The sequence below is a fragment of the Anas acuta genome, chromosome 1 (assembly GCF_963932015.1).
Source record: "Anas acuta chromosome 1, bAnaAcu1.1, whole genome shotgun sequence".
Classification (NCBI taxonomy): Eukaryota; Metazoa; Chordata; class Aves; order Anseriformes; family Anatidae; genus Anas; species Anas acuta.
In genome coordinates this window covers 148,797,624-148,825,285 of record NC_088979.1, presented here as the reverse complement: position 1 = coordinate 148,825,285, position 27,662 = coordinate 148,797,624, and the positions used below count along the sequence as shown (strand labels likewise).

At 46.1% G+C, this 27,662-nt stretch overlaps 2 protein-coding genes across 3 annotated transcripts; one reads left to right on the top strand and one right to left on the bottom strand.

Annotated features, from left to right (window-relative positions):
- Positions 1-5,628: 5,628 nt before the first annotated feature.
- Positions 5,629-10,043, bottom strand: ASCL4 (achaete-scute family bHLH transcription factor 4). The gene has a single exon (XM_068664833.1). The coding sequence runs from the start codon at positions 6,742-6,744 to the stop codon at positions 6,178-6,180; it is 567 nt and encodes a 188-aa protein (XP_068520934.1). The 5' UTR covers positions 6,745-10,043; the 3' UTR covers positions 5,629-6,177.
- A 2,647-nt stretch (positions 10,044-12,690) lies between these two features.
- Positions 12,691-27,634, top strand: PRDM4 (PR/SET domain 4). 2 transcript variants are annotated; one of them, XM_068664805.1, is made up of 11 exons: positions 12,691-12,903; positions 13,327-13,460; positions 14,086-14,271; positions 16,404-17,198; positions 19,842-19,991; positions 21,184-21,323; positions 22,067-22,152; positions 22,843-22,970; positions 23,225-23,539; positions 24,935-25,103; positions 26,457-27,634. In XM_068664805.1, exons 2-11 carry the CDS (start codon positions 13,328-13,330, stop codon positions 26,761-26,763), a joined length of 2,409 nt encoding a protein of 802 aa, XP_068520906.1. In that variant the 5' UTR covers positions 12,691-12,903; position 13,327; the 3' UTR covers positions 26,764-27,634. The 2 variants fall into 2 exon arrangements, with proteins under 2 accessions (XP_068520906.1, XP_068520916.1); XM_068664815.1 differs by having other exon boundaries at positions 12,692-12,903; positions 21,205-21,323.
- Positions 27,635-27,662: the final 28 nt, after the last annotated feature.

Sequence of the window (27,662 nt, the reverse complement as noted above, 5' to 3'; positions counted from 1 at the left end):
TGCCCCAGGTGCAGGACCCGGCACTTGGCCTTGTTAAACTTCATGCAGTTGACCTCAGCCCATCGGTGCAGCCTATCCAGACATGATGGGACAGCTGACGTGACTGGAATGTGGTCGTGGATGGGTATGTCCTGCTCAGGAAATCCACAGTCTTAGCAGTACTGGCCCCTTCAGCCATATCTGAAGACAGTGGTGGTAATGAACCAGGGTCTTCAACCACCCAGCTTCATAGACGAATGCATCAACCTTGACAAATCTCCTTGGTTTACACAAATACACCAAGTTATGACTGGAGGTGGCCAAAAAGTGGGTGCACTGCCTGTTCTCTGTGTTGCCCCAGGGGTGGCATGGAAATCTGGAACTGTGCATCGAGCACCACAGCTCATCAGCCAGAGCTATAAGCCCTCAGCTGGGCTCCCCGCCTCTGCCCAACCCCTTATTTTGTCAAGAATTGGAGAAATGCGATTTGTGTTTTGAGACTTTCTTTTCATGAATGGGGGTTTGTTGAAAAACAAGCAAAAGCTCAGAAGCTTTAGGGGATGGGAGCTCTCACACACAGTGTGTTGTCTAAGCTTTGTTTCCATTGGAAATCAGACCAAAACAAAACAAAGCAAAACAAAACAAAAGACACACACACACACAAAAAAAAAAAAAAACTTTTTATTTTGCTTTGTCTGAGATTTGCAAGGTGTGGGACTGTGAGCATGCGTGTGGCTCCTGGTCTTCCCAAGAAAACTCAGTAATAGGGCTCTGCTCCAGGGCTGGGCTGTGGGTACCCCAACATTTCCAGCTTGTATGCATGCAGATACTGTGTTTCTTAGGAAGGAACGGTTCTTTTGTAAGCTATGACAAATAAAAGGAAGCCAATTAAACTAACCTTTTCTTGTGCTTTTCCTTTGAAGTGCATCCAATAAACCCAGCCTGTGCATGTACCTGCACTATCCATTCCTGAGTTGGGTTTTAGTTGTTATTCGCTTCATTTTTCAGCTCGTTTTGTAAACTAGGGAAAGGTTTTCTCTTCCGAGGCTGTACCTCACTGCCAGGCTGAGGCTCTGAGCCTCTGCCCTCACCTCAGCCCAGGCGTGGTGGAGGCAAGGCTCCGCAGCCTTCACATGCTCTCAAGTAGCTGCCATGGTGGTGGGCCTACCCTGAGAGCATGCTGCATGCTCAGGCCTTGGAGGGATGAGTTCTGGCAACTACGGTGATAACCGAGCATAGCTGGGCCCCCAGGTGACTCTCACACAGGGCTTTATGCAGAAAGAACATCTCCCTTGAGCCTAGTGAGAGGTTTGCTCCCATAAAGGCCTAGTGGGAAGACTGCAGCGGAGCAGAGTGCTGTGGCACTGCAAACAGGGACTCGTGTCTTTCCCCAGGCCCGCCTTTCGACTTGCCTTTCAACACGAGATATGAGAGGGCAAGGCTGCTGAACTGGGGATGCTCAAACACAGCCTGTTAAATCCCACCCACAGACAATGGTAGGTCAGAAAAATAGGAATATTCTGACAGGAATGACCACGAAACGTGGATATGAATGGGTAGGGGAAGGACACTGGTGACTAAACAAGGTGGCCCTTTCACTCCTGAAAAGCACCACCAGCCTCTTGCGCAGAGCATCAAATGACCGTCTTGTTCCCTGTTGAGTTTCCAGGGTCTTGGCTCAGGGTAGCTGCCCTCACTCCCTGGAAAGAAGCATGTTTTCAGTTCAGTCAAAAGAATGCCAGTTGTAACATTTTCAGCCAGCTCTGGAGCATCTTCTGAGCACTGCCATCTTGCCAAACTGCTGTAAATTGCAAACTAATGCTTTTGGCAGTCTGCGCTCATTTCACCAGCATCCTAACCTGACCCTGTCTGTATTTGATCCTCCATTGACTTCATGGAGATCCATTGAGGTCCATCCAACTTTGCTGCTCCCCACTTATCTGGAACAAATTTCTCTCTTACTTTACAGCTGCTTACCTGCATGCTGAGGGTTACTACTGACGAGGTACGGGCTGAGGTTATATGAGCTTAGACTCTGTTTTGCAGAGACTGACTTGAAACCTTTTGCATCCATAGGGATTGACCTGAGCCAACCTCAGCAGGGCTCTCCTGTTTGTAGCACTTGAAATGTTGCAGATTTTTTTTTTTTTTTTTTTTTTTTTTGCCTACTTCCAAGTGTGCTGGTGGCAAATGTTTTCAAAGATTCTTTATTTTTCTGTGGCTGTTCCCTGTTCATTTATTCCGGTGGGATAAATTGACCCTGATTGCTTTACTGTCTGAACATGAGTTCTCTGCAGTGCCTTCTGGTTTTCTTTGGCCACGTTATTGACACTGAGTAAAATAACATGAAAGGAGTGCAGACAGGCTTTTACAAAGAAATCAGCTAAATAGCTATTAGAGGATTAAAAGCAATCCCATGGCCAGGATTACACATCTTTAAAATGCTGATAGTATCAAGGAGCAAATGGATTTGTAATTTAATGGCAGAAGAGGGAAGATGACAGATGCGTGGGTTTTTTCACATTTGATAGAAAGATTAAAGTGTCTGAATTTTGTGTGCAGGAGTTTGATAAAGCTGCAGCACGGTTGCCTAGGGATATCAGTGTTCACCTCTCTTGTAAATAGTGACTGCACCACATGGAGAGAACTCTTCTGGTCACCATTTTTATTAAAACTTTAACTCTCGGGGTGACAAGTTGGATCATTGTCTGCTTTTAAAGTCTCGTAATGATACACTTTAGAAGCTTTGAAGAAAACCTTTGTCTAGACAGAAACAGCTTAAGAAGCTTTTGAAATGTAGCATTCACTTGAAATCTTTGTTGACACACGTAGGAAGCGCTGACCCATATTTGGGAAATCTTTACCCGTCTTCTACTTCCCTGTGCTAGAGGTGTGCAACAGGTTTGCATGGTAGCAGAAACTCGAGAAAGGAAATGTACAACCTCCCTAGGAGGGGTTCAACTGGTCACAGATTTTTTTGCACAGAAATAATTTCATTTTCATCCAGAAACTCATTTTCCTTTAAAATGAAATTAATCTACCTGTGATATTCTAGTTTTTGCAGCTTCATTATTGAGGTTGGGTCAGGAGGTACTTTAAGGACGTCTCCAGAGCTGTTAAAGAGTGAAATGCGAATTCTGAAATGTGTATATAAACACCTTCTTATTGATATATTGACTTTTTAATCCATCTCCTTGACTTGAGGCCCAGGGGTCTTTCTCAAAACATGGTTTCACAATATCCAGGTTTGGTTCTGACTGCAGAATATTAAGGATATACAAGAAATAAACCAGTCCCACCTAGACATGCAGCAGATCAGCCTGCACCTCACATGGGAAGGGTCATCCTACAACAGCGATGGTCAAGCACAGGCCCAGAGTGGAGATGCTCCCCCCTCGGTTAGAGTCCCCTTGAGGCACATCCCACGTGAGATGAAGCTAAAGGGGGCAGAGCCATGGCTCAGTCTGCTTCTCTGTCCATCTGGACTAGCTGATCACTGAGAAGGCAGCACGCCCTACCCTCCCTCTGGGATTTGGAAACACAGGATTATGGCTCTTGGATATGTCAACGCAGAGGTCAAACCTCCGTGATAAGCATCTGACCTAAAAACGTATTTGGAGAGTTATCTGATGCTTCCTGCCTGGAAAGTAACAGGCATTCTGGTCGTTTTTATTTGTACTGGTTTAGTTTGATCTGGTTACTTACTGTCATTATACGTATGTATGTTAACTGCTTTTCATCTTCAAAGTGCTTTACAAACAGCTATGTGTTTCACAGAATTTGACTCAGGTACTCTGAGGAAGCATGTATTTTTTCACAGATAACAGAGATTTAATCTCTGTGTAGATGGAGAAATGCAATCCAGACTTGCTGATAGAGTTACCACTAGTTACCATATTTCCAGAAATCTCAAAACTGAGTCACAGAGAGAGTTTGAATCTCTTCCCAGAGGCCAAAAAGGAAAGAAGAAAAGATATAAAAATAGTAGAACCCTGTCAGACATTCCTACCACTACCTTGCACTTCTCCCCTTTCTTGGATAACAAATATGAATGCTTATGCACCCCAAAATTAGTGCTTCATCTCTAGATCCTTAGCGAGAACTGTCCAGGTAACTGTGCTTAAACTCTTTGGGTCTGGGAAACATACCTGCAGAAGTAACAGCTCTTACAAAAAAACAGAATAGTCTTTAGAAAAGGAAGCTGCCTACCACCCAAAGAATAAAGGACAAAGTTTGTGACTGCCACTGACGTTTTTTACAGTGCCTCTTCAGTATGGTCAGGCTGAGTGAATGATCTGAGCCACTTGCTCTCTTAGGCTCTTTCCTTTTCTGAATTGTGCGTGGTTTGCCTAAGTGTCTGTTTTTCAGAATTATTGGCTGTGAATTAAGAAGAAATAATTGGGATCAGAGCTATAGCAATAGCTAGATGCAAGTCACTCCACCGCAAGTACATGAAAGCAGGCACTCAACAGCTAAACGCGTGCAAATATTCATAGCAGTATTCTAGAAATCAGCACATTATTTTTACACCTAATAATTTTGATCAGATGCCAACAGCACAAGCCACCTCCCTATCTAGGTTTAAAAATCTAGGTTAAAAAATTTGTTTCATCAGTAGTTCTTTGTCTGCTCTTTCTATCCATTTTCTTTATTCTTTGCTGAACATTCAGGGTTCCTGAAAGCAGTGATGTCCCATTCATTACCCATTGAAAGTGAAAACAAACAGAACAGACAAACAAACAAACACCACCAAGCCACAGCCAAGATATATTCATTTTTTTTCCTTTTTCTTTTTTTTTTTATTTAAATGAAATTTATGGACACATTTGAGGTATTTAATCAGTATGTGTTCTCACTTATACACAAGTATTTTTTCAGGTGGTCAGTCGGCGTATGTGAAGGAAAGATAAAAAGATACAAAACCATTTCACCAACATGAGGCCAAAAATGAGCAGACGTTTGACAAGTTTGTGCAAAATGTATGAGTAAGAAGGAGCTTACCCCAAATTCAGAATCAGATTTAAGCACATAGGTAAATATTAAATAAATCTGGCCTTAGAAAAACAAAGATTTTTTGAGCAATTTGGAGAAAAGTTCTCATTTTAAGTAGACATTGTCCAAATTATAGGTATTTCATATATTTTGATATATCAGTTTGAAAAGGTGTATTCTTTGAAACAGTAATGCAACATTCTGATCAAAAGGAGAAATGCCTACATTTTCATGCAGATATAAACTGATATATTTAATGTTACCCTTTCTGTACATTAATTTAATGTACATTTCTGTACCTTTCAGGACTTAACCACCATAGGAACACATTTCTAAGCATATAATCTCTGACCTGCCAGAAAGACACAATCAGGACTAGTTTGTGTACAACTCGGTTTTCAGAAAATAAAGAAACAGGCTGGCAACATTTTTCTGTATCATGAAGGGAGCTTTGCTTTTATAGGTGCAGTTTTACAAATCTCTGTCTACCACTTTCTAGAATGGATTTGAGTGAAAGGGTCAGACTTTCTTTGCCCAAAATTTATCCTTTGGACAATCACCAAATAGAGTCCAAAGCATGAGTTGCTTCTTTCACTTTAGAAGAAGCCGTAAAAGAAATTAATTCACAGATGTAGGCTTATTTATTAAAAAAAAAAAAAAAAAATACTGTCTTTTCAGAAGTAGCAGTATTTTTGTGGGTTTTCTAAGAAAAATGTTGGGAAAGACACGTCATCTAGATCTTACCTTTCCCAGTCCAAATGTTTGTAACCCGGTATGTCTCAGGCTAGCAATCAGGAAAAACAGACAATAAAACTTAAAGGAGGAAGCGGGATAAAGCAGAGGGGAGTTTCCTGAAATGGATTTATCTGGTTTTGCTGTCTCCTCGAGTGAAAGGCAAAAGAAAACAGACAAACAGAATAAAAGCTGAATGAAAAGTGGAAGACAAAAGTTGCTTTGGTTTTAACAAGCCAAAGTTTAGTAACACAGCTGAAACAACCTAAGCAATATCTATTTGCTTAAGAATCATCTTTAAGTTTTGTGCAGACAACATTTAAAGTCCTTCGACAGATTGAAAATACCTTTATCTTTTTTTCCTAGCTGTTCTCCCTTTTCCTGGTACTCGTTTTAATCTGTAGAAAAATCCCTGGGGTTTTAGTTTTGGTTTGCAGCCGATCGTGAAGGCTTCCGTCTCCAGGGGGCCATTTCCTAGCTGCCCGCCTCCTCAAATTCACTGTAGGGGGATGAAGCTGAGGAGGTTTTAGACTCCCCATCGCTGTTGCACTCCCGCAGGGGACCAGGACTGGGGCCATCCGGGAGCTCCTTGGTGGAGAGCGTTTCCTTACTGTTAGACCCCAGGGGATGGCAGTCCAGCAAGCTCTGCAGGTGCTTGATGTAGCTGATTGCAGCTCGCAGGGTCTCCACTTTGCTGAGGCGCTTGTCAGCAAATTCTTTGGGCAGGTGCTCCCTCAGGCGCGTGTAGCCCTCGTTCACGCAGCGCACCCGCTGCCTCTCCCTCTCGTTCCTCTTTCGAATGAAGGCAGGCTCAAAGGAATAGTCATAGACGCCCACGTAGCCAGGGAACGGGATGTAGGGGATGCGACCTGCGTGCCCGCCGTAGGCTTGCTCCCAGTAAGACGGGTCCAGGTGGAAGGGAACCCCGAAGGGCTCTCTCAGGGGGACCCCGTGGGGATGCACGTGGCTGCTAGCCAGGGACATAGCTCCCGAAAATGCAATCCTGTTCAACAGTCCATCACCATCTTTACCGCTGTCCATGCTCCGTCCTTCCTCACCAGCTCAAGGTCGGCTCCTGAATTTGGCTTCCAAATCTCGGATCAATCCAAACGAGGAGGAAACATTTGTACAGGTACTCTGCCCCGCAGGCTGCGGATTCCTCCTGCGGTGTGTAAAAACTCAGATCTCAAAGCACCCCGAACATCTCATGAGGTCCACTCCGTGCTTGTCGATCAGCTCTAAGGCTTGATGTTTTTATAGATGCAGGATGCCAGCTAATTTACAGACAGGTATTGAGGACCATCACTCCACACTTTAAACCCTTCTTTTCCTCTGATCTTCATATTTCAAAAGATAATAAGAGGGTTCCTGTGTATTCCTTTTCTCCCCGCTTGAAATTATGACCATAGGAGTTAACGCCAAACATAAATAATCTTCCAGGCTCTAAACACTTCTCATGTATTGTAATCCACAATACCGTTTGATATAATTGTCTCCAAAAGCTGGGTAATTTGCAAAGTTTACAGGGATCTTCAAAGTTTTGGCAGAACTCCTCCCTTTCAGGAACCAAGGATCTTCTGTCATCTGAAAACTACCCAAAGGCTTTTCACAATGAAATCCAAAAGACAACTGCAAGCTTTGTTGTTTCGGCTGCTCTGGTCTAACTGAAACAGCTCACGAGCAGTTTGCAAAACTTATACGGCACGTCTCTAGCTTTCTGGAGAAGCCGAGAGATCTTCAAAGGAAAGAGTGCTCTCTTGTGGTTGCAAGTCATGTCAGATCAAGAATGCTTATGTGCAAGCACAAGAGGAAAACTGCTTTCTTCACCCGAACAGAGGCCTTTTTAAGAAGTATGAGTTCCACAAATTGAACATGAGCATTTTCAAAAAATATGCAACGTTGTGCCTGTCTCTTCTCATTGCAGAGCTGTTCTGGTCAGCACCATAAGCACCTGCCTCAGGTAGTCAAATATAGAGATTATGGCCTGGTTGGCTGCTCCAGTGTAGCTGTTTCTAGATGTTCATGTAGATAGGGGCTTACTAGTGGGACACTACAAAATGCTTTAACTGGGGAGCTGAAAATCCATCTCAGCCGTGCCAGATCCTTGCTGCACCCACCAGTTTGCCTGCAGCTTGCCAAGGAGTGGAGATAGAGAAAAGTAAAGGACTTTTGGCAGCGAATTTCCTTTCTTTTTTTGCCACCATCAGTTTGGCGAGTTGAACATTTTGTCTGGGAGATCTGTGGGAAGGGATGGACGTGAAGAGGTACAGGCATGCAGGCTCTGTTAAAACTGCTCTTTTGCTCAAAGTGAAAGTTTCCGCCCTGCTCAGTCTTTCATGCCAAACAGTCCCTGAAGCGTGAGTAACTGAAACAACATCCTCCCCTCTGAGAAACACATCTATGTCTCTGCTGAGTCAGAAACCTGCAGCAGTGATGTCAGCGTGCGTTTTCAAGTCAGCTTCTGTAAACCTGCTGGCCCGTTCTGCAGCTTCAAAAAAACAATGCTGCAGGAGCAGTCCAGATAGTAATCTTCAAAGTATGATGAACGTACATGGAGACTGTTCCAAACACGTAAATGAGAACAGTCCTCTACTCTCATTTATGCCAGGGGCAGGATCAGCACCAAAATGGCTCAAAATCCTGGGCAAGTATCCATCTACTTTCACCTCCGTCACCAACGTTGACGAGCAAGAGACGGTGACTCAAGCTGAAGGTTTCGTAGCATTACCTAATGGTTAGCTAATGCATTTTATGAGAAGTTGAGATCTTATCCAGTCGCAACCAAACGTCTTTCTAAAATGTCTGCCATTGTTTAGATGGGAGGTATGGGTGTGGGGCCAGAATTACTGGGGAACACCCCGTGGTATGTACAACTCAGTTCAGATCAAATAATCAAGACCCCTTTCTGCCTCTTAAACATCTGTGGAGGCTCTTGAATGGCATTTGTTTTTCAGCATCACTTGTACTATGTATTTTGCTGTCAGAGAGGTGTCTAGCAGAAGTGTTTTCAGGACAGAATTTTTAAATGAAATTATTACATTCACTGTAGCACTAAGGTAGGCAAGGACTAAAAGTTTTCTTAAAGCAAAGAAGGTGTTGGCCTCTAAGCAAATAAATGAAGTAGGAAAAGGACATTTGATGTGTGCAATTATTCTATAGGAAATGCTGTTCTCTGTCATAAGCAGCACAAGCAAAGACCTTCCCCAGTCTAGGATCTTTGCAGCAGCACATAGGGAAACAGCAGCGTCCCTCTTGGGGCTCTCAGGTGACAAAACTTTTCACAGCTCTCCGTGACCCTGCCAGAAGCCCGGCCACATTCAAAAGGCAGGGTTAGGTTTCAGTTCTGTCATCAAAAGCACTATTCTTTGCTGCCAGACTTCTTTACCGTGTTTACTGTAAATGCAGGTCACCTGCACTTCCCAGGGGGTCAGATCTGCACCTGTGCTGAACAGACACCTGCTCCTCCTGCAGAAAAACCCACCTTGTTAATTGCTTAGAGAAATACACAGAAAAAAAAAATATTACAGGTGAATGTGATCTGTTAACCCGTGTGGCTGAAAGAGATGGTCTCACAGCAGAGCCTGCGGGCTGATCGTGTTTCTGAGCAAGAGAAGCAAGAAAACACACCACAAGCGCTCGCTGGGCGGCCTATCTTGTTGACAGATCTCGTGTCACTCCCTCAGACAGGGCTTTGCCCCTGGGCAGGGAGCCACACAAGGCAACACACCACGTGTCCCGTGGCAGGTCCCCTGTGAGAGAGCGAGGAGGGTGAGGGCAATCCATGGTGCTCATACCGACCTTCACACAGTGCAGGTCCTTATTGATGTGGCTATGTGCACAGGCTTGGGAAAGCTGCAGGACTGGCCCACGTGTTCTTTTTAATTTGATGAGCAGGTGAAGACTGCATGGATAACATCCCTCTTCTAAGAAGAGCTTTTGATCCTCATCCTTAGAATTAGAATTTTCCCAAATCATTAAGAAATTAGAAGTTTCAATTACAAATGAGAAGTTTCCCAAATTAACTTCTTGTCACACCTTTGCCCGGATGATGCTTTGACTCCCGAATGCCACATCCTCCAAGCTGAAAGGAAGCAGAGGGCCTGGCTGGCTTTCTGGGAGGTAGAAGTCAGGTGTTACTCACAGCTCTACGAATGCAGAAAAGTCCTGCTTCAGAGCTGTTGCAAGAGGATATTCCAGCTCTGAGGTTCTGGAAGCTGTGCTGTTTCCACTTCTATCACATGTTTTGCCTTTTTTTTTTTTTTTTTCTCAGTACAAAGTTTAAATGGGGACACTGGGACATTCCTTACATACTCTGTTGCCTGTGGCATTCAAACAGGTTTCCTTCTTTCTCTGCTTCTTTTTACTTCACTATATGCACTTCATTATCCAGCCAAAACTAAGAGAAAATATTTCCCACATACATAAAAATAAAACATCGAGGCGTCTTCCTTCCAGATATAACTTAGTTGTGGTTTTAACTGCATATATCCTAACACAGTATCTACAAGAGCGTAATCTTTGTACAGAGGAACCCTCGACTTGTTCACTCGCTCCCACAAGAATCATGAATAATACTACTGACATTTTTGTGTTAGAGTGACTGCTTTGAATTACTTTGAATTACTCAAAGCAACAGATTCTCCTTGACACCATGTCCCTCGGCGTCTCAAATGAAAGTCATCATTGAAAATATTGTAATAGAAACACAAGCGTCGGCTGAACACATGCAAGTTCACCTACTTCCCAACGGATGAGGTCTCAACTATTTTATCTGTGAACCTGTTACATGAGTAGGAGGAAGAAGAAAATGCATCAGGAGTTAAAAAAGAAACCCTCACAACATTATGCATTTCTGATATTTTACTGTTCAGTAATTATACTGAATTCCAGTACGTATTATATGTATTGTAGATTGCCTGGGCTCTTACAGTTTATTAACAGATATAAAACTGAAATTAACTGTTTCTCATGTTAACTGCATATCACAGAATTACAGTAAAAACTGCAATTTAGATTGAGATTGAGGAATATAAGAAAGAATTTGTGCTTTGCTAATAGTTTTAGCAGTGTGGGCCATCTCTCTCCAGCTCTTTAGCTCAAAGGGAGTGCTGCATCTAAGCTATAGAGGCTGCGTGCTGTGACTTTAACCAAAATACAGGTGGGCATGCAAAGAGCTAACAACCCCATAAAAGATGGAAGAAAATCTGGATACGTTAAATGGCTGGCCTCAACCACTGTTGTTTGCACAGTTTTCACCCAGTGTAACTGTGCTCACCCTGAGAAAGAGCCCCAGGCAGGTGAACAACAGCAGGAGAGAACCGATGGCTGTGACACGAGGGCATGGTCCTGCAGGACTTCTGCTCACGCCGCAGAGAAATACTAACGCGTGCTAACTGCATCTTCTCCCCGTGATTTCAAGAGTCCCCCTTATTTTTCAGGATGTCTCCAGGATATTAATGCAACTTGAAAAATAGCTCTGTAATTTGTTCTCACGCAGCAAGTACCACACAGCAAGTCAATAAACTGAGGTTTCAGAGGACGTGGCGCAGTTGTCTTATCAAAACACTTCACATATAACACCTGTTTCAAATATAAAAAATATCTTCCCTTTCTGAAGAAACGTTTCTGGAATGTGTTTTATCACAATACCTTGGGCATGCAGAATACGTCTCTGCAGACACAGATTAATTTCTCATTCAGTGACACTTCACAGTCCCACTGTTTTCCTTTGATACTGGTGCTTTACGCCAGCAGTTAAACTATTGCTTGTTCAAGGGAGGAAAGTGGCTACAAGAAAAGCTGGAACCCTGAAGAAGTCATGCTTGCTAGTAGGAGAAAATACTTATCTGCCTATGACTGCACCCAATCTGGCTCCTAGGTTCAAAGTATTACTATCAGTTCAGAGAGCTGGAATAATGTGAGGATTTCAGGGCAAGGCCAGTTCTCTGGTCAGACTGCACTGTCGTAATTGGCATTAAGACGAGCTCAGGGCTTGGGATAACCTGGTGTTTCGGGACAGAGTTGGGATGTATTGAGAACAAGTGTGAAGTTGCAAGGATGACAAGGGAAAATTTAATGTCTCCAGTCATCTTCTACGTATTAGAGGATTAGTGTGATGGAAGAGACTTTGGGGCTTGTAGTTGTTCACTAGGGTTTCTAAGAAAGATGCACAGTATTAGCAGCAACCATATGAATGTGTAGTACTACACTCAAAAAATAATAATAATAATAATTACAGTTAACCCCCCATCACAAGCTTTGCAGTCCGTAAAGACCTGAGGCTTTCCTTCTGACTTGGTGAGCCCTTTTTTTGGCTGACTGAGAAACACTTGGTCACGGTTAGAGCATTATTTGGCTTAGTGGAGAACCTGAGAGACTCTCACACACGTGGTCCTCTAAAAGATGTCACTCCTTTGGTGACAGATGGCAGAAGCCTGGATTTGCTTCACCTTAAAGCAGTCCTCTAGAAGGTAGGCATCTGCTCTAAACTAATCACGTAGGTCCCAGATACAGGCCAGAGACAGCGAGACAGCTCCACAGGGGATCCATCTCATACTGACCTCGGGATGGGATGAAGCACAGCATGGAGATGCCTCATTTTCAGACAGCTAAAGTGAAATAAGAGGCTGTTTCCACCCCTAAAAGAACCGCTTGCTGCATACTGAACTGTAACCACCCTTCCAGACCGTACGTTTAGCGTTTTATTTATAACACAGGGCAGCCGTTCACCCCTTTACTTCAGCACCGCTTTGGGCAGGGAGGGTGGGGAGGGGATAACGGGGACATCCCAAAGCCTCGCCACAAGAGGCCGGGGCTCGGGGAAGGCGGCGGGGCCGCCCGCTGAGGGGGCTGCGGGCACGGGGCCGAGCCCCGCGGCGCCGCCGCTTCCTGACTGTGGCGCCCGGCGGCGGAAGCGGCTGCAGCCCCCTCCCGCCGCCATCTCCTCCTCCTCCTTCCTCCTCCTCCTCCTCCTCCTCCTCATTCCGGGCCCCGCCCATGAGGCGGCGGTGGCGGCGGTTGCGGCCGGGGCCGGGGCCGGGGCCGGGGCCGGGGGTAGGGGCAGGGGCAGGGGCAGGCGCCTGCCCGAGGGGCTGCGGCGGCTGCGGGCCGGGGCTGCTGCGGGCCCCGATGCGGCTGCGGCCGCGGCCGCTCCGCCGCCGGGAGAGGCCCCGGCCCGGCGCCGGGCCCCGCGCAGCGCAGGTGAGGCGGCCTCGAGTCCCCACGGGGGTGCTCGGGGGGGAGCCCCCGGCAGCCAGGGACCCTCCCGGGGCCCTCCCGGGGTCGTGGGTGGCGGTGCCGCGGGGGGAGCTTCGGGGAGGCTGTGCTGTCGGGGTGGGGAAGGGAAGGCTGGGGGCAGGTTGGGCTTTTGGGACCGATTCTGTTAATCCTGGTCATTGCACTCAGATGTGATAAGTGTGCCTCGATCGTGGTGTGGTCACAGCACGAGTGGTCGGCGTGCTTAATGCTTGTCTTTCGAAGGCAGCGTTTCTACGTCTCGATCTGAGTTTGTTTGCTCAACCCTTTTCTCCACAGCGCAGCCAGTAAGCAGGAATGCTCTTCCTTCTGTTTCTCTCTTTTTTTTTTTTTTTTTTGACCTGCCTTCTCTGCTCCCTTCCCCTCCAGAATGAATGAAATGAACCTGAGCCCTGTAGGGATGGACCAGCTGAGCTCGTCCTCTGTCAGCAATGCCCTGCCCGTCTCGGGGAGCCACTTGGGACTGGCAGCGTCACCCACTCACAACGCCATCCCAGCGCCAGGTAAGGGCTGAGCCCCACCAAGGGTGCTGCAGCTGCTGCCCTGTGTTTTACTGTCATGTGAAAGCTTGTAGCTGCCTGGCTAAAGTCATGTCTTCAGCAGGTAATTAGGTGATGGGGAAATGGGGGAGGACAGACCATAAACCATCCCTTATGTGGGAACAATATAGGGATGCGTACTTACCAGTCTTATGCCTTAGTGGGAGTCTCCTTTTGTGTTTTGCACTGGGTAGGTGGGTGACAGCAGAGTCCTTTGAAATACAGCCTGTCACTGCACCTCTGTCCCCATCTATGTCTATCTTCACTCAGGTGAAAATGATGGTCTTTCACCTGTAAAGCAAAGCTGTTTTCCTAGGTGTTCTTTCAGGGGACACAGACAGAAGTTTGTTACAATTGGGAAGCAGTAGCAGACCCTGCATAATGTATCCAAAAAGATCTCCCCACATTCAGGCATACCTCTCACTGTTCTGATCACTGATCCATTCTTTGAAGCTTGTCGCCTTATGCTGTCAGTTCCATGTTGTCCTTCCATAGCGAGCTCCTGAGGAATTAGTAACCTCTTTGTGAGCGTGGTTGTTTATAAACTCAGGTAGTCCCACTGAATTTAAATTAGCATTTTCTTTTCCAGGCTTGCCTGTTGCGATTCCAAACCTGGGCCCCTCCTTGAGTTCCTTGCCCTCTGCTCTGTCTCTGATGCTCCCAATGGGTATTGGGGATCGAGGAGTGATGTGTGGTATACCAGAGAGAAACTACACCCTACCTCCACCACCATACCCTCACCTGGAGAGCAGCTATTTCAGACACATTCTACCTGGTAAGTGGTCTGTGCTGATGGGTGGGAAAAGAGAAGGAAACTGTTTTAAGAGCCATCTGGTTTCTGTCCTGAAGCAGCCAAGCCTGAATATTTAGCAGAGCTGTAAATTCTCTTGAGTTTTCCTGGAGTCTGGTGTGTCATTGACACACCTTCATGTTCAGATCTCTGTCGCTATATGTGTATATATGTATGTGAAGAGAATTGCAGGGCAATTGCTAGTTAAACTGAACCTTTTATTGTTCCTCCTGTTGTTTTCTTTTAAGGTAAACCAAAAAACAAGGCATGGCTGATTTTGATCTCAGATGACATGTTGTAGTTTGAAAACTGCTGCTGTTTTGTTGTTGTTTTTGTTGCTGTTCTCCTGTAGTCTGAAGTAGCACTTGATCGGCACATAGTGGTTACAGTAGTTCAGAGCTCAAATTGAACAAGTCATTGGCTGAGGAGTTTGGGCTCTTTCCCACCCCTTTAGTCCATGGCACCGTTTTTCTTCATTTTTGTTCAAGGGTAGTTTTCAAAGGCCCAATATACTGATTTCTATGGTGATTCCCCTGTAGGGTGCATGTTGGAGTATAAATGTAGAATGTTACATGTTAGTGTATCAAGACATGGATATTCCAGCTTTAAAGGTAGACCTTGTTTCATTTTGTAGCTAAGATTGACAGGGTGGAAGGGGTTAGATAAACTTCAAGGTCACCCTGTGAGTGTTGTTGGTTCAGCCTGGATGAGGAAATGAAATACAGCAGCCCGGTTCTCGTCCAACTGCCTGACAGCTAGAGGCTGGGCTTGCCAACTGCTTCGCAGTAACCTTTCCTACTGCTCTGCATGCCTGCCCGTTCTGTGGGCAAAGAGTGGAGGAGGAGACAGTGCATCTGAGGGACAAAGGTATTTGCCATTCTTCTGAGGTGGAATAATGGATGCAGAAATACGTATTTGGTTTGTTTGTTTTGTTTTTAAATAGTCCACTTGATGTTTAGTCAGGTATTTTTTAGGGCTCCCCTGTCAGTCATCATGCTGCCTTCAACATCCTCTTGTTCAAGCGGCAGGGCACCACTGCTCACAGAAATGTTTGGTGCAGCTGATGAAATGAAACTATCCATTTATTACTAACTTCTTGGCTTCACCATTTTTAAGGGGTTGTGTTGCAGAAGGAGTGACCATACTTGCATGCTTATAACAACAGACATGTCTGCGTGGAAAATTTTTACAGCAACAAATGGCTCAGAGGGTTCAAGGCCAAAAAGAAACATGCTGACTCAGGTCTTGCAGAATCTGCAAAATCTTTCTCTGTCTCCACTGGAAGTACTGTTTACTTGACTGTGCTGATGAATTTCCTCCCAAGATTTTTCAGCTTTGTCTAGCAGGAGAAGCTGGTACTGTGTAAATATAGGTTAGCGTTTCTCTGTATCCTAAGTTCTGAGGTTGTTTGATGCTGAGGAGCTTTCCAGAACTACCAGAAAAGATGTTAAGGTTTCTAATTTATATTTAACCGAGCTATTGTTTTGAGGAGAAAAAGCATGCTTTTCATCTAAGGAAAGAGAGCAGATGACTCAGGATACCTTTGAGAGACCTTATCGCGGTCCTTTGGAATTGCAGCTGATGGGCTCGGAGATGCTTCATTTAGTCTCAGAGGAAGGAAGTCGTCATTGTTAAAACTTAAATACCTAAGCAGAAAAAAAGGATGTATCGTGGACAACTGTTTCTAGCGGAGATGAAACAGGGTTTATCAGATGTTCGATTCTACTGGAAGCCCTCCGTCTTTTCTGAGCTGGTTCTCAAGAAGGAAAAGTAATGCCCAAAATGCAAAGAACCCTGCCGTGGTTCAGAGCCTGGCTTAAATGCTGCCAGAAACTTGGCTCTTTGACAGAGTGATAGAGATACATAACTAGAGACTTGCTCTGCTGGGTGGAAGCTCTGTTTTTGTTGTCAAAAGGTAGTCTGGCAAGAGAGTCAGGTTGGCATATGTTTGTGAGGAAGGTTTTGGGATCAGTGGTTTTTAATTGGCCATAACAAGGAGTGTGCCTTCAAGGATTTAGGTCTTAGTGCATTACTCTGCAGCAATGGGGTATTTCTGTGCGAGATTTGAAAACCTACACCATCTCACCCTCTTTTCTTCTCCCCTCTCATTCCACCAGGTATCTTATCTTACCTGGCTGACAGACCTCCGCCTCAATACATTCATCCCAACACTATCAACGTGGACAGCAATTCAGCGCTGTCGGTCCCCAGCAACCCCTCGGCCCTGGACCCCTACCAGCCCAGCGGGACCGTGGGGCTGGAGCCGGGGCTGGTGTCCATGGACTCCCGCTCGGTCAGCGCGCACGGTGCCCAGAACCTGCACCCCGCCGAGAGCCACGAGGTAGCTCTGGACACCGCCATCAGCATGGAGAGCGTGTCCAGGGTGACCAGCCCCATCTCCACCGACGGCATGGCGGAGGAGCTCACGATGGACGATGTAGCAGGGGAGCACTCGCAGATCCCCAGCGGCTCCCGGAGCCACGAGCCTCTGAGCGTGGAGGCGGTGGGGAGTAACCTGGCGTCGGAGGCGGTGGGGCACGGCGGCGTCCTCCCCATTCACAGCAGCACTTTGGACCTCCCCGTCGTCATGGAGCCCGACCACATCGCCGGGCGGGTGACGGGGATAGCGGACAGCACACTAAATGACTCCATTCATACTGTGGCCATGAGCACCAACTCTGTGAGCGTGGCGCTCTCTACCTCACACAACCTAGCTTCCCTGGACTCGGTAGCCTTGCACGAAGTGGGCCTCAGCCTCGAGCCGGTGGCGGTGTCTTCCATCAATCAGGAAGTAGCCATGGGGCCAAGCCACGTGGACGTGTCTGCGGACAATCTGGCTTTCGTACCGTCCTCCCTGCAGATGGAAGACTCCAACTCGAACAAGGAGAACATGGCAACCTTGTTCACCATCTGTGAGTGCGCCTTCGCTGCTTTCTTGGGGTTGGGCTCGCCGCGTTGCCGCTGTCTGGAGGGATGGCAGGGCTCTTGCTGCCAATCTCACAGCATTTTCTCCCATGCTGCCTTCAGGTTGGAAGCATAGCTCTTTATGAGCCTCATGCCTTTAGTGGCTGTGCTGGTACTGCCCTTTCAAATAAGACTCTTATTTTTTAAAGTCCAATCACAAATGACTCTTCTGGCTGTGTTTAAAGACAAAGACAAACACAAGCTGTGCATTTAATCAGGTGGCCCTAGCTGTTGAGTTTAATGTTGTGTGACTTTGTAGAAGTTTTATTAAACCATGAGCAATCACCATGAAAATGTTGTTCTCAACAGGACCTACTGGAAAAAAAGAGCAGAGAGGGAGGGAAGTTTTTAATATTTCTCATTATTCTCAACAAAGGACTTCAGTACAGAGGTTAGTTGATCTCCTAGGAAAAGAGGAGCACTGGACGCTGTATTCTCTCAATCCTGTCGTAGCTGAAGGAGGGGTGTTTGAGCACAGTGAAGTTCTCATTTGCAGGGATGGAGATCTGAACTTCCACCCGCAGCTTGTCTGGCGTCCTGCCACCGAAGCATAAGGCCAGCTTTTCTGTGCAGTTGTCTCAGTCGTGGCAGCATTGCTGCCTGCTGCTCCTGCACCCGAACTGGCCCTACAGCTGCTTGTCTTACGGCAAGCTTTGCCTGCAGAACAGTTTTAAGAAATTGAAACAGTGCCTGGTTAGCACTGGGAGAGGCGCAGGTTAGTGCATTGCCTTCCCAATCCACTGAGACACTGGAATTAAATCTTTTACTCTGAGTGATAAGATAGAACTTAAAAGCAGGTGGCTGTAGACTGATAAAATCACAGCTCTTGGAGGAAAGGTTTTACAGGTGATGCACTCAGGAGTTCTTACTAGCATCAGTTGCCTGTTGAACAAATAATGATCAAAACACTACGAAATATAACATGCTAGTGATGAGATCTCCTCTCTTATTCACCACCAGTGGGACACTACAATGGATATAGCATGCCCAGTGCTTTCATGTGATTTGCAAAATACTCTTTGACTTGGGAAGGTTTACATTTTAACTTTTTGTTAAGGAGGGGCAGTTGTTTCAGAGCCTCTGGATGGTTCTTTGTCACTGACAAGGCAGAAATCAGGGCCTTTTTCAGAAAGATTTTTACCGTGTTCCGAAGTAGGAAGAAAAAAAGTGTGCCTTTGCTGCAGACCTAAATGTTTGTGAAACAGAGGACACTTTTTGGTCATCTTTGCTTACAGTTCTGGCTCTCTGAATCAGAGCAGTAATCACTCTGATTTTTATGCATTATTTGGCAAGGACAGAAGTAGAAATTCACATGCCAAAGAATGAATGTTTGTTTGTTTTCTTCAGTTCTTAAAAAGGTAGCAACCCCTAAACCTTTCCAAGTGGCTGTGTCGCATGCCTACAACTTGCATTTTTTCCTTTTTGCCCCTGGGGTTACTTTTACTCCTGGGGCTACTCCACAGCTCCCTGGTGGCCTGAGGTAGGCAAGGCTTAAAAACAGCTACAACAAGTTTCTCCTTACTTGGGTCTGGCTGTTGTGGCTGTTGCACTCGTACACATGAGGCAATTCTAATATAAACTCTACCTGCTAATTTAGTGGGTACCTTCCTGCCTGTAATTGCAGAGTTGCTCGAACTGCGCTTTGTGTGGGGTCAGATTCCAGCACGCTAATCTCGCTCTCTCTCCAAAAATCTCTTAAAAAAATAATAAGGGAGCTGTTGTTTACGCCTGCTGAAGACTGCTTCTGTGATAGGTGTTTGTGCTGGAGTTGGGCCATCAAGGGGCCAAAGAAGGTCTTTGTGGAGACCCTGCTTAATTAACTGAGCGTCTTTCTTTAGGAGAATGATTTGTCAGGAGAGCGTTTCCTGAGTAGGTGTTGGTTGCTCCATTCATGGAGAATTAAAATGATGTTGTTTTTTTTGAGGTGAGAGCATTTTATGATGTGCTTTTTCCTGAATTTGTTGGACCAAGGACTTTCAGTGGTTTATGTTTTTGGCACTGCGTATGCTGAATGACAGAGTGGGTAAGTGGTGATCCTGGCTCTTCTTGGACGCTTGTTTTGGTTCCCTTCAGTGGCATCTCAGGAAGGTGTACTCTAGGAGTTTATTGCAACGTGTCCTGCAAAAGGAACAGCAAGGTTAGGTTTCAGGTGCTGCATTGATTTCTGCATTGTCTGAATTTAAATGGAAACAAGGGGGTATAACTGATATAATAAGGAAATAATTGTGGGTTCAAAAAAAAACTGTAGAAAGAAGACCTTACTGTCTTGCATTGATTTTGCAGTAGTTTTGGTGAAGAGTGGGCTCTGTTCCATCACTGCTCCTGTAGGAACAGCCTAGTGGTCATCAGGCAGGCAGGTTTTCCTCGTGGCTGATGTGAATTTGATAGGAACGGTGATGTGTTGGTGCCCACCTGACTGTAACAGGAGGGTTTGCAGTCTTCTGAGCAAAAAGCTCCTCAAACTGGTGGGTTAAAGCAGGTAGAAACAGGCTTTGGCAGGAGCTGAGCTAGAACATGCTGGCGGGGAGCTGATTGCAGCACGGGGGCTGTTTCAGCTGTTTCATCCCTGCTGTCCCTTCCTCTCCCTGCAGGGTGCACGCTGTGTGACAAGGCGTACCCATCAGACTGCCCGGATCACGGGCCCGTCACCTTTGTCCCGGACACCCCGATAGAGAGCCGAGCCAGGCTCTCCCTCCCGAAGCAGCTGCTCCTCCGGCAGTCTCTCATGGGAGCCGAAGTGGGTAAGAAACAGCTGAGTGTTTGTTCCTGTGCAGCAGTTTGTAATGCGCTCACCACCTGAAATCCCAAACTGTAGGGATTTTAATATGGGAAAGAAACACTGCAAGGCAGAGGCTCTTCTGTAATCACCCCGACTTCTCTTGTTCAAGAGCTTCTTGTCCTCCAGTTACTGTTTAGACTTCAGCTAGGGGTGCTGCCACGCAGCGTTACTCCAACACTTGATAAGGTCAAGCACAAGCAAGGTATGGTGTTTATTTTTATCATGTGCTAAACAGGCCAGGCACAGCTTTGATAAGAAAAAAAAAACCTACAGCACTTGCAGTCTGGGGGAAGATACCGATTAGAAATAAAGGAAGAGATTTCTGTCTGCTTGTTCATCAGCTTGGCTTGCTACCTGGGGGTCTTCAGGATGCTGTCATTGGAGAACTGATCACGAGTGCTTCTTTTTCCCCCCCCCCTCCGTTTACATTTGGCATGTAGACTGTGACCTTTTCATTGGATGTGGACCTTGTAACTGTGTTACACGCCCTTGTCACCTGGAAGCCGAAGAGCACAGTGCAATCCCCTAAGGACCTGAAGGCTAGAGAAGAATGTGATTATCGGCTCGCTTAGTGCTGCTGCTTGTTGAGCGTAGATTACACTTGTTCTTTTCAAGCTCCACTAGTTCCCAGTTTATTCCTGAAAGCTATGCAGTGTGTTCATGTAGCTCTCTCTATGTAAATGTTTAATAATAAATAATATACACGCAGGAATCCCTCTGCCCATGACAGAAATACAGCTGCCTCTGGGGAGAAATGCAGAAGCTGCTTAACAATGCCCAGCAACAATTCTGGAAATTCCTGGGGATTAGGTAGGCGAAATGTAGTTCCTGAAACTAGTGTTTTCTGCTTCTGCAGAAAGTGCCACGGAAACTTTTAATTGGTGCAAGTGGCTAGGCTCTTAGTTGTATAGCTTACTAAAAAGTAAATTGCCTGCTTTTGACAGACAAAATGAGTATTTGTAATTACAACAAAGCGGCTCCTGATAGTGTCATGTGGTGGTGGTGGTTCTTGTCTCTGCATTAGGTGTGTTCTACATGTGAAATAGAAGCTTTGATGATCTTATGCCTAGATAATCCCCCCTGGAGCGTTACCTCATAAGCTTCCCAGCTTTTTATTAAGCATCCTTCGTTGTTTAAATAACTGATTTCTGCAGATGTCGGTCTTCTACTGCTAGGTGTGTGGACACGAGAAACCATTCCTGTCAGGACTTGTTTTGGACCTCTGATCGGGCAGCAGAGCCATTCTCTGGAGGTGGCTGACTGGACAGACAAAGCAGCTAGTCACATCTGGAAGGTCGGTGGTGTTACGGTTACGGGCTCTGCAGGCATGACTTTATCTGGTGAAATGACACGGCAGCTTTCACATTATTGTCCTTGCCAAAACCAAAAGACTAATGCAGTTTGATTGCTTAAGACTTAATCTCAGCAGAGCAGAGCTGTATATCGCGTGATATATGCTGGTAGTCAGTCCTGACCTCCACCAAACATCTTTAATGCCTTTTCTTTCCAAGGGCTGCATGTGGTTTCCAGTATTTGTGTGGCGTTGCAGCAGAGATTGGGTATAATTTTCTAGGCAGCACTTGTTTGTTTTGTGTTGCTTATAGAAAGTTTCCACAGGTGATAAATCACTTGTTGTAGGGAAGCTGCTTTACAGCTTTCTTTTTCCCATCATTTCATGTTGAGAAAATAAAATTGATCTATATAAATAAAGTAGGCACCGTGTGCCCAGGTGCTATTATTCACAAGACGTGGCTTGGAAGAAAATGAACTAGATGCATTTCTGCTGGGAGCTGAAGGTGGTGAGTGGGGAAAGCTGCTGATAAACAGTTTTTCTAGTCTCCTGGGGAGCAGAGAGGTCAAGATTTCTGTGTGAAGGGGAAAGTAGGGTGTAAGAACAGGGCTGTTGGTCTTGGCAGCAGCAATGGTGACCTCCTGGCGCATTCTAGTTAAACACATCCTCTCTTAAAGGCAGAAACTCTCTTTCACTGTGTTTGTTGCTGCATTTCATCCTAAGATTGCATCTGTTTCTCCTGGTAGATCTATCACAACGGTGTCTTGGAGTTCTGCATCATTACAACGGATGAAAATGAATGTAACTGGATGATGTTTGTACGCAAAGCCAGGTGAGAGCCACCTATGCTGTGCTAAGTAGCTGGGAGTCCGGGCTCACGGCAGGCTGTGCTGGCTGCCCAGACAGCTCCTGAGCTTGGGACCTGCAGGAGTTATCCAGGTGTCTTGGAGTGAGGGGAGAGAGTGAAATAGGACCCTGTAGAGAATATAACAGGGGAACCTGTGGACGCGCTGTAGTAAAACAGCTCCAAACCTGAATGCTTTCTTGGGTTTCAAATACCGGGAACCAAATATATGTAAGGTACAGCTTCAGAAGATGAGTTATCACATCTTGCAAATGGTGTTCAAGAGTTACGTTTGAAGATAAATTTGCTTTAAGACTTGCCTGATATCTTCTCTCATGTGTTCTCTGTTGCTTAAGGGGGTTGTTATGAAAAACATAAGTATTTTTTTAGTTCCTTTAGTGATGCTAAACTCTCTTCCCTCAGCCCACTCCAATGTCTATTAATAACTTTGTCAGTAAGATACCACAGTTTTGTTTGGTGGAGCAGATTGGTTTTTAAGGTCCAGTTTTCCTCTACTTTCCTTTAAAATAAAGACAGAAGTGACAGATGTGATTTTTTTATAATGTGCTGGCAAGCACTGAGGTTCTCGTTACCTATTTATAGGAATCTTCTTTTTCTTTTTTTCCCTCTTTCTGTATTTCTGGAGCACTTTTTTCATAACTCTCTTTATTGCTATAGGAACCGGGAAGAGCAGAATCTGGTAGCTTATCCTCATGATGGAAAAATTTACTTCTGCACCTCCCGGGACATCCCACCTGAACACGAGCTTCTCTTTTATTACAGTCGGGACTACGCACGCCAGCTCGGTAAGGAAGCACTGGGCTTTGTGGGCTTTGCAGGGACTACCCAGCATGAATTGCCTTTTGCTGTGACTTGGGAGTGCTTGGTGTTCCTTGTCAGTTCTGAGTGGTGTACATTAGAGTTGTCTTTTCCATTTACTCCTGAAAGGAGCTGGAGTGAAGATGGCTCCAGCTGGCTTTGCTACCCCAAAGTGTTAGCATGGCTCACGCTCCGTCAGGCCTTGCTGTGCCTCCCTAAAAGCCATGCTTTGTGCCCAAAGGTGTCCCCGAACATCCAGACGTGCACATCTGCCACTGTGGAAAGGAGTGCGCTTCCTACGCGGACTTCAAGGCCCATCTGAGCAGCCATATCCACAGCCACCTCCCCAGCCAGGGCCACAGCAGCAGCCACGGGCCAGGCCACGGCAAGGAAAGGAAGTGGAAGTGCTCCATGTGCCCCCAGGCTTTCATCTCCCCTTCCAAGCTCCACGTCCACTTCATGGGGCACATGGGCATGAAGCCGCACAAGTGCGATTTCTGCAGCAAAGCTTTCAGCGACCCCAGCAACTTACGGACGCACCTCAAGATACACACAGGTGAGGGCTGGGGACCTGTGCTCATAAAAACACTGGGGCAGGGCCCGTTCTCTGGTCCCTGGGCCAGCTGGCGGGGTGTAGCTCGTGTCCATAAAGCCAAGCTCTTGCCCCTGTTCTCAGAGCAGCACCCTGACTGGCTACAGGAATGAGCCCTGTGCTAATCGCGGGGCATGGTCTCAGAGAGCTCTGGTTGGCGTGGGATAGGGCAGTGCTTATAGGGCAGTGCTTAGCCCTGTGCTCTGACTGATAGTTCAGTTCTGTGCCTAAAAGACTGTTGGTTAAGTGTTTTGTACATTACAGTTGGGAAGAATTGTCAGGCTTTGTCTGAAAGACAGAAATCCCTTATTCCCTCCCAGCAGCTCCCGTGCTGGCAGCTATGGTACAACAAGGCTTCCCTTCTGCTTATGAGAAGCCAGCTGGGTTGGAGGGCTTGTAGCGGGGACAGTTTTACGCTTAACTGTGGGGCTGAGACCTCTCCCCTCGTTCCTGCTTGGTTTTTCATCTTAAGCAAAGGGCACAAGACCCAAAATTGGTGACTGAAGCAGATAAAGCTCAGCACTGTCACTCATCAAAGCTTAAAAGTCTGAGTATGCTGTCGACTTCTGTGTGCATTTGGATATCACTAGGGGCTTTGGAGATAAAGGAAGAGTTGTCAGAAGATCTGAGAATGAAAAAGAGGAGGAAAAAACAGTGAAAGATTTTTCAGCTGTGTAAGAACATGATAGAGGGTAAGAAAATACATTTAACACAGGGTGAGAAGAGGGGAGAGGGTGAAGAGCCAGTCCAGCAAGAGGCATGTGGGTATTTTTCCTCTGTTCTCTCAGTAAGGTTGGGAGTATTTCTGGCAATGGAGGACCTACAGATAGATAACTAGAAAAATGGGATTAAAGCAGGTTACCAAAGAGCCAGTCAGCTTTGTATGCGTGTTAGATAAGAGCGCTTGTTTTTTCTAGACAGTATCTGTGTTTAGGGTCTGGTAAGGCATCAGAGACAGTTCCTATGGGAAATTAGTGGAGATAAGGTACTGTACATTAATACATCCCTGATGGTTACTATTAAAAAGGAGGCTACCGTTATTTTTACTCAAGAATTCATCTTGGATAACCCTAGTCTTACTGGATGTTTGCCTGAATCCCTGCTGGAAAATTTACTAGTCCCTTGGTGATGTTTTGAGACCTCATACAGGGAGGCATGGTTGGTGTAGACAAGCGGTGGAAAGTTTGACTTTCAGGGAAGGGGAGAAGAGGAATCAGTCAAGGGTTTTTAGAAGGACAAAGCGCAGTGCCATGCACCATGTGAAGGTTTCAGTGGTGCAGAAGTGTTCAGAGTTTCAGAAGCGGCCAGGCTTGCTTGCTTGCTTACTGTCAGTCTGTGGCTGTACGTGTGTCCTTGCAGGCCAGAAGAATTACCGCTGTACCCTCTGCGACAAGTCGTTCACCCAGAAGGCTCACCTGGAATCGCACATGGTTATCCACACCGGGGAGAAGAACCTGAAGTGCGATTACTGTGAAAAGCTCTTCATGCGGAGGCAGGACCTCAAGCAGCACGTACTTACTCACACGCAGTAAGTGGTCTTTGGGGATGTGTGGGGCTGCAGTAAATAACGAAGCTTCACGGCCTGAAAATTTGCAGCGTGCAAAGCGTTTGGCCCGGGGAGTGTAGGTTCAGCCTGTAGAATAGCAGAGATGTCGGTCTGGATGAATGCCTCGTTACTTGGCCTGCTGCTGCGCCTGGCCTGGCCGAGTGTTTGTTTGCAATCCTTCCATGACAAAGGAAATTCCAGGCACGCTCCCTGTCTTGTGCAATAGCATGCTGGAGCGCTCCTCGCTTTGAAGAGGGGGTCAGGCAGTCAATGTACATTTAACTCGCTGCTGAGAACTGTTTCTGAGTCCCAACATGAGAAATCAAACTCCTCAGTACTGTTATTCCCAGCTGGTAGTGAAGTCTCTCTCTCTGTTTGCACCTGGGGGAGTGGATCTGCTCCCACCTGTTACTTCCACCCCAAGCCTCGTTTGTGCTCTTTGCCCCTTCTGTAGGGGGAGATGCCCACGGGCAGGGCAGGGCAGGGCAGGGCAGGGCTCCATCCACCTCCCCCATTTCTCTGTAGCTCTCCCAGGCCCTCAGCTCTCTGCCAGGCCCTTGGCTCTGAGGCTTTTATCCATCCTGTTTGGAGTTGCTCCCAGTCCAAGTTCCTCCCTTACAGGCTGCTTGCCCAAAGCTAATCCCTCTGCTTGTCTCATTTTCGGCATCTGGTTCTTGTATGCACTTCAGATCAGCTTGCTGCTGCTTTCCTGCTTCCTAGGAGACAGCACAGTGCAGCTAGCACCAGGGAGGGAGGGAGGAAGAGACTTGCTTTGCTGCTTGATCTTACAGCCAGAGCTGGGAGCACTGCTGCTGGGAAGCGTTTTGCACAGTCATCTGCAGAATTTGACTGCTGCAGTCTGGTAATGCTCCGCTTAGCATTTATGGCTGAGGTTTGCTACCACTCAGCAGCTTTGTTCATTTTTGTTGTGTGTTTGTGTTTTTTTTTCTCCTTCCTGTTTGTGCAGGATGGGAAGCAGGGAGAATAACCCATCCACCACGGCAATACCTCTGTCCTTGCCAGAACACGGAGCTGAACCAGGCTTTGGTCTTACTTCAAAAAACAAACAAAAACCTTGCCGAATTCTTTTTAAACATATTATCAGAAAAGATAAACATTGGTTGCACGCTAGGAGTTAACCCAAAAAGCTTGACTTTGGCCAGTGGTGGGGGAGTAGAGAAAAAGGGCTTTGTGAACATGCTGCTTTCTGAGAGAAAACTGAACAGTGTTTACACTTCAGTGTTGCAGTAATGCTGGCAACCCCCTTTTCTCTTTAATACAGCATCAGCTGCCTTGCTGCAGAAGCAAACTAACTTTTTTTTTTTTGTCTGGCAGAGAACGGCAAATCAAGTGCCCCAAGTGTGACAAGCTGTTCCTGAGGACAAATCACCTGAAGAAGCATCTCAACTCACATGAAGGAAAGAGGGACTATGTCTGTGAAAAATGCACCAAGGCTTACCTAACCAAATATCACCTCACTCGCCACTTAAAAATATGTAAAGGTCCCACATCCAGCCTGTCAGCCCCGGAGGAGGAAGAGGAGGATTCCGAGGAGGAATTAATAGACTCAATGAGGACTGAAGACTGTAGGATTAACAACGGAGTCTATTCAGCAGGTGATGCCCTCACTGGACACAAATGAAGAAAATGGAGAGGGAAATTTTATTGGACATTAAAACTGGGGAAGAAGAAAAAAACACCACAAAAAACTCTTGTTTCCCCAGTCAGCGTATGTCAAATTCCTTTTGTTTTGGTCTCCCCACTATCGCCACTTAATGAACTCTGTAGCCAAAACACTGAACGAGAACGGATCACGCACTTACAGATGCTAAGAAGGAAAGGTGAGGAACGGAGATGTTTCACACACGCTGTGCATACTTCTTTTCCAAATCACTCAGATTAATCCATCCAGCGCTAGGACACACGACACACCTCGCATCGTCCTTTGAGTGAAGAGCCACAACCCAGAATCGTAGCCGAGTGGTCGCCGTAACCTGTAAGCCAACTGTCCTTAACTGCCAAAGCCCTGACAGTAAGAAAAACAGAAATGCTGGTGGCAGTTGATGTGTTTTTCTTTTTAATACTTTTTAACTGAAGGATGTGGTTTGGCACAGAGCAAAGAATGTTAGTGCTCAGGGTTCCTTCTAAAAATAAAAAATAATGCTTCGGTTGGAAGTCAGTGAGATCAGCATTAGAAGACAAAGCAATTACCCCGCGCTACAGAAGGGTTCAGAAAACCAAAAATTGGCTATTGGAGAACGGTTACTGCCTCTCCTCACTCTTGTTCGCCAGAATAAGAATGTGAAGAGGTAAAGGCTGCAGACTAGTAAGGAAGAGGCTTACAGATGGTCTGTGTTTACAGTATGCATTACGTCTTATGCTGTAAACCTTTTACCACCTAGAGTGATGGGAGGGTTTGCTGCTACTATTATTTATGGAATGAAAATGTATTTCATTCACTTGTTTTTTTTCCTGGTAAAAAGAAATTAAAAATGTGGCTCTTTTCTAATGTTCTTCTGTAATACTTATATATTCTGAACA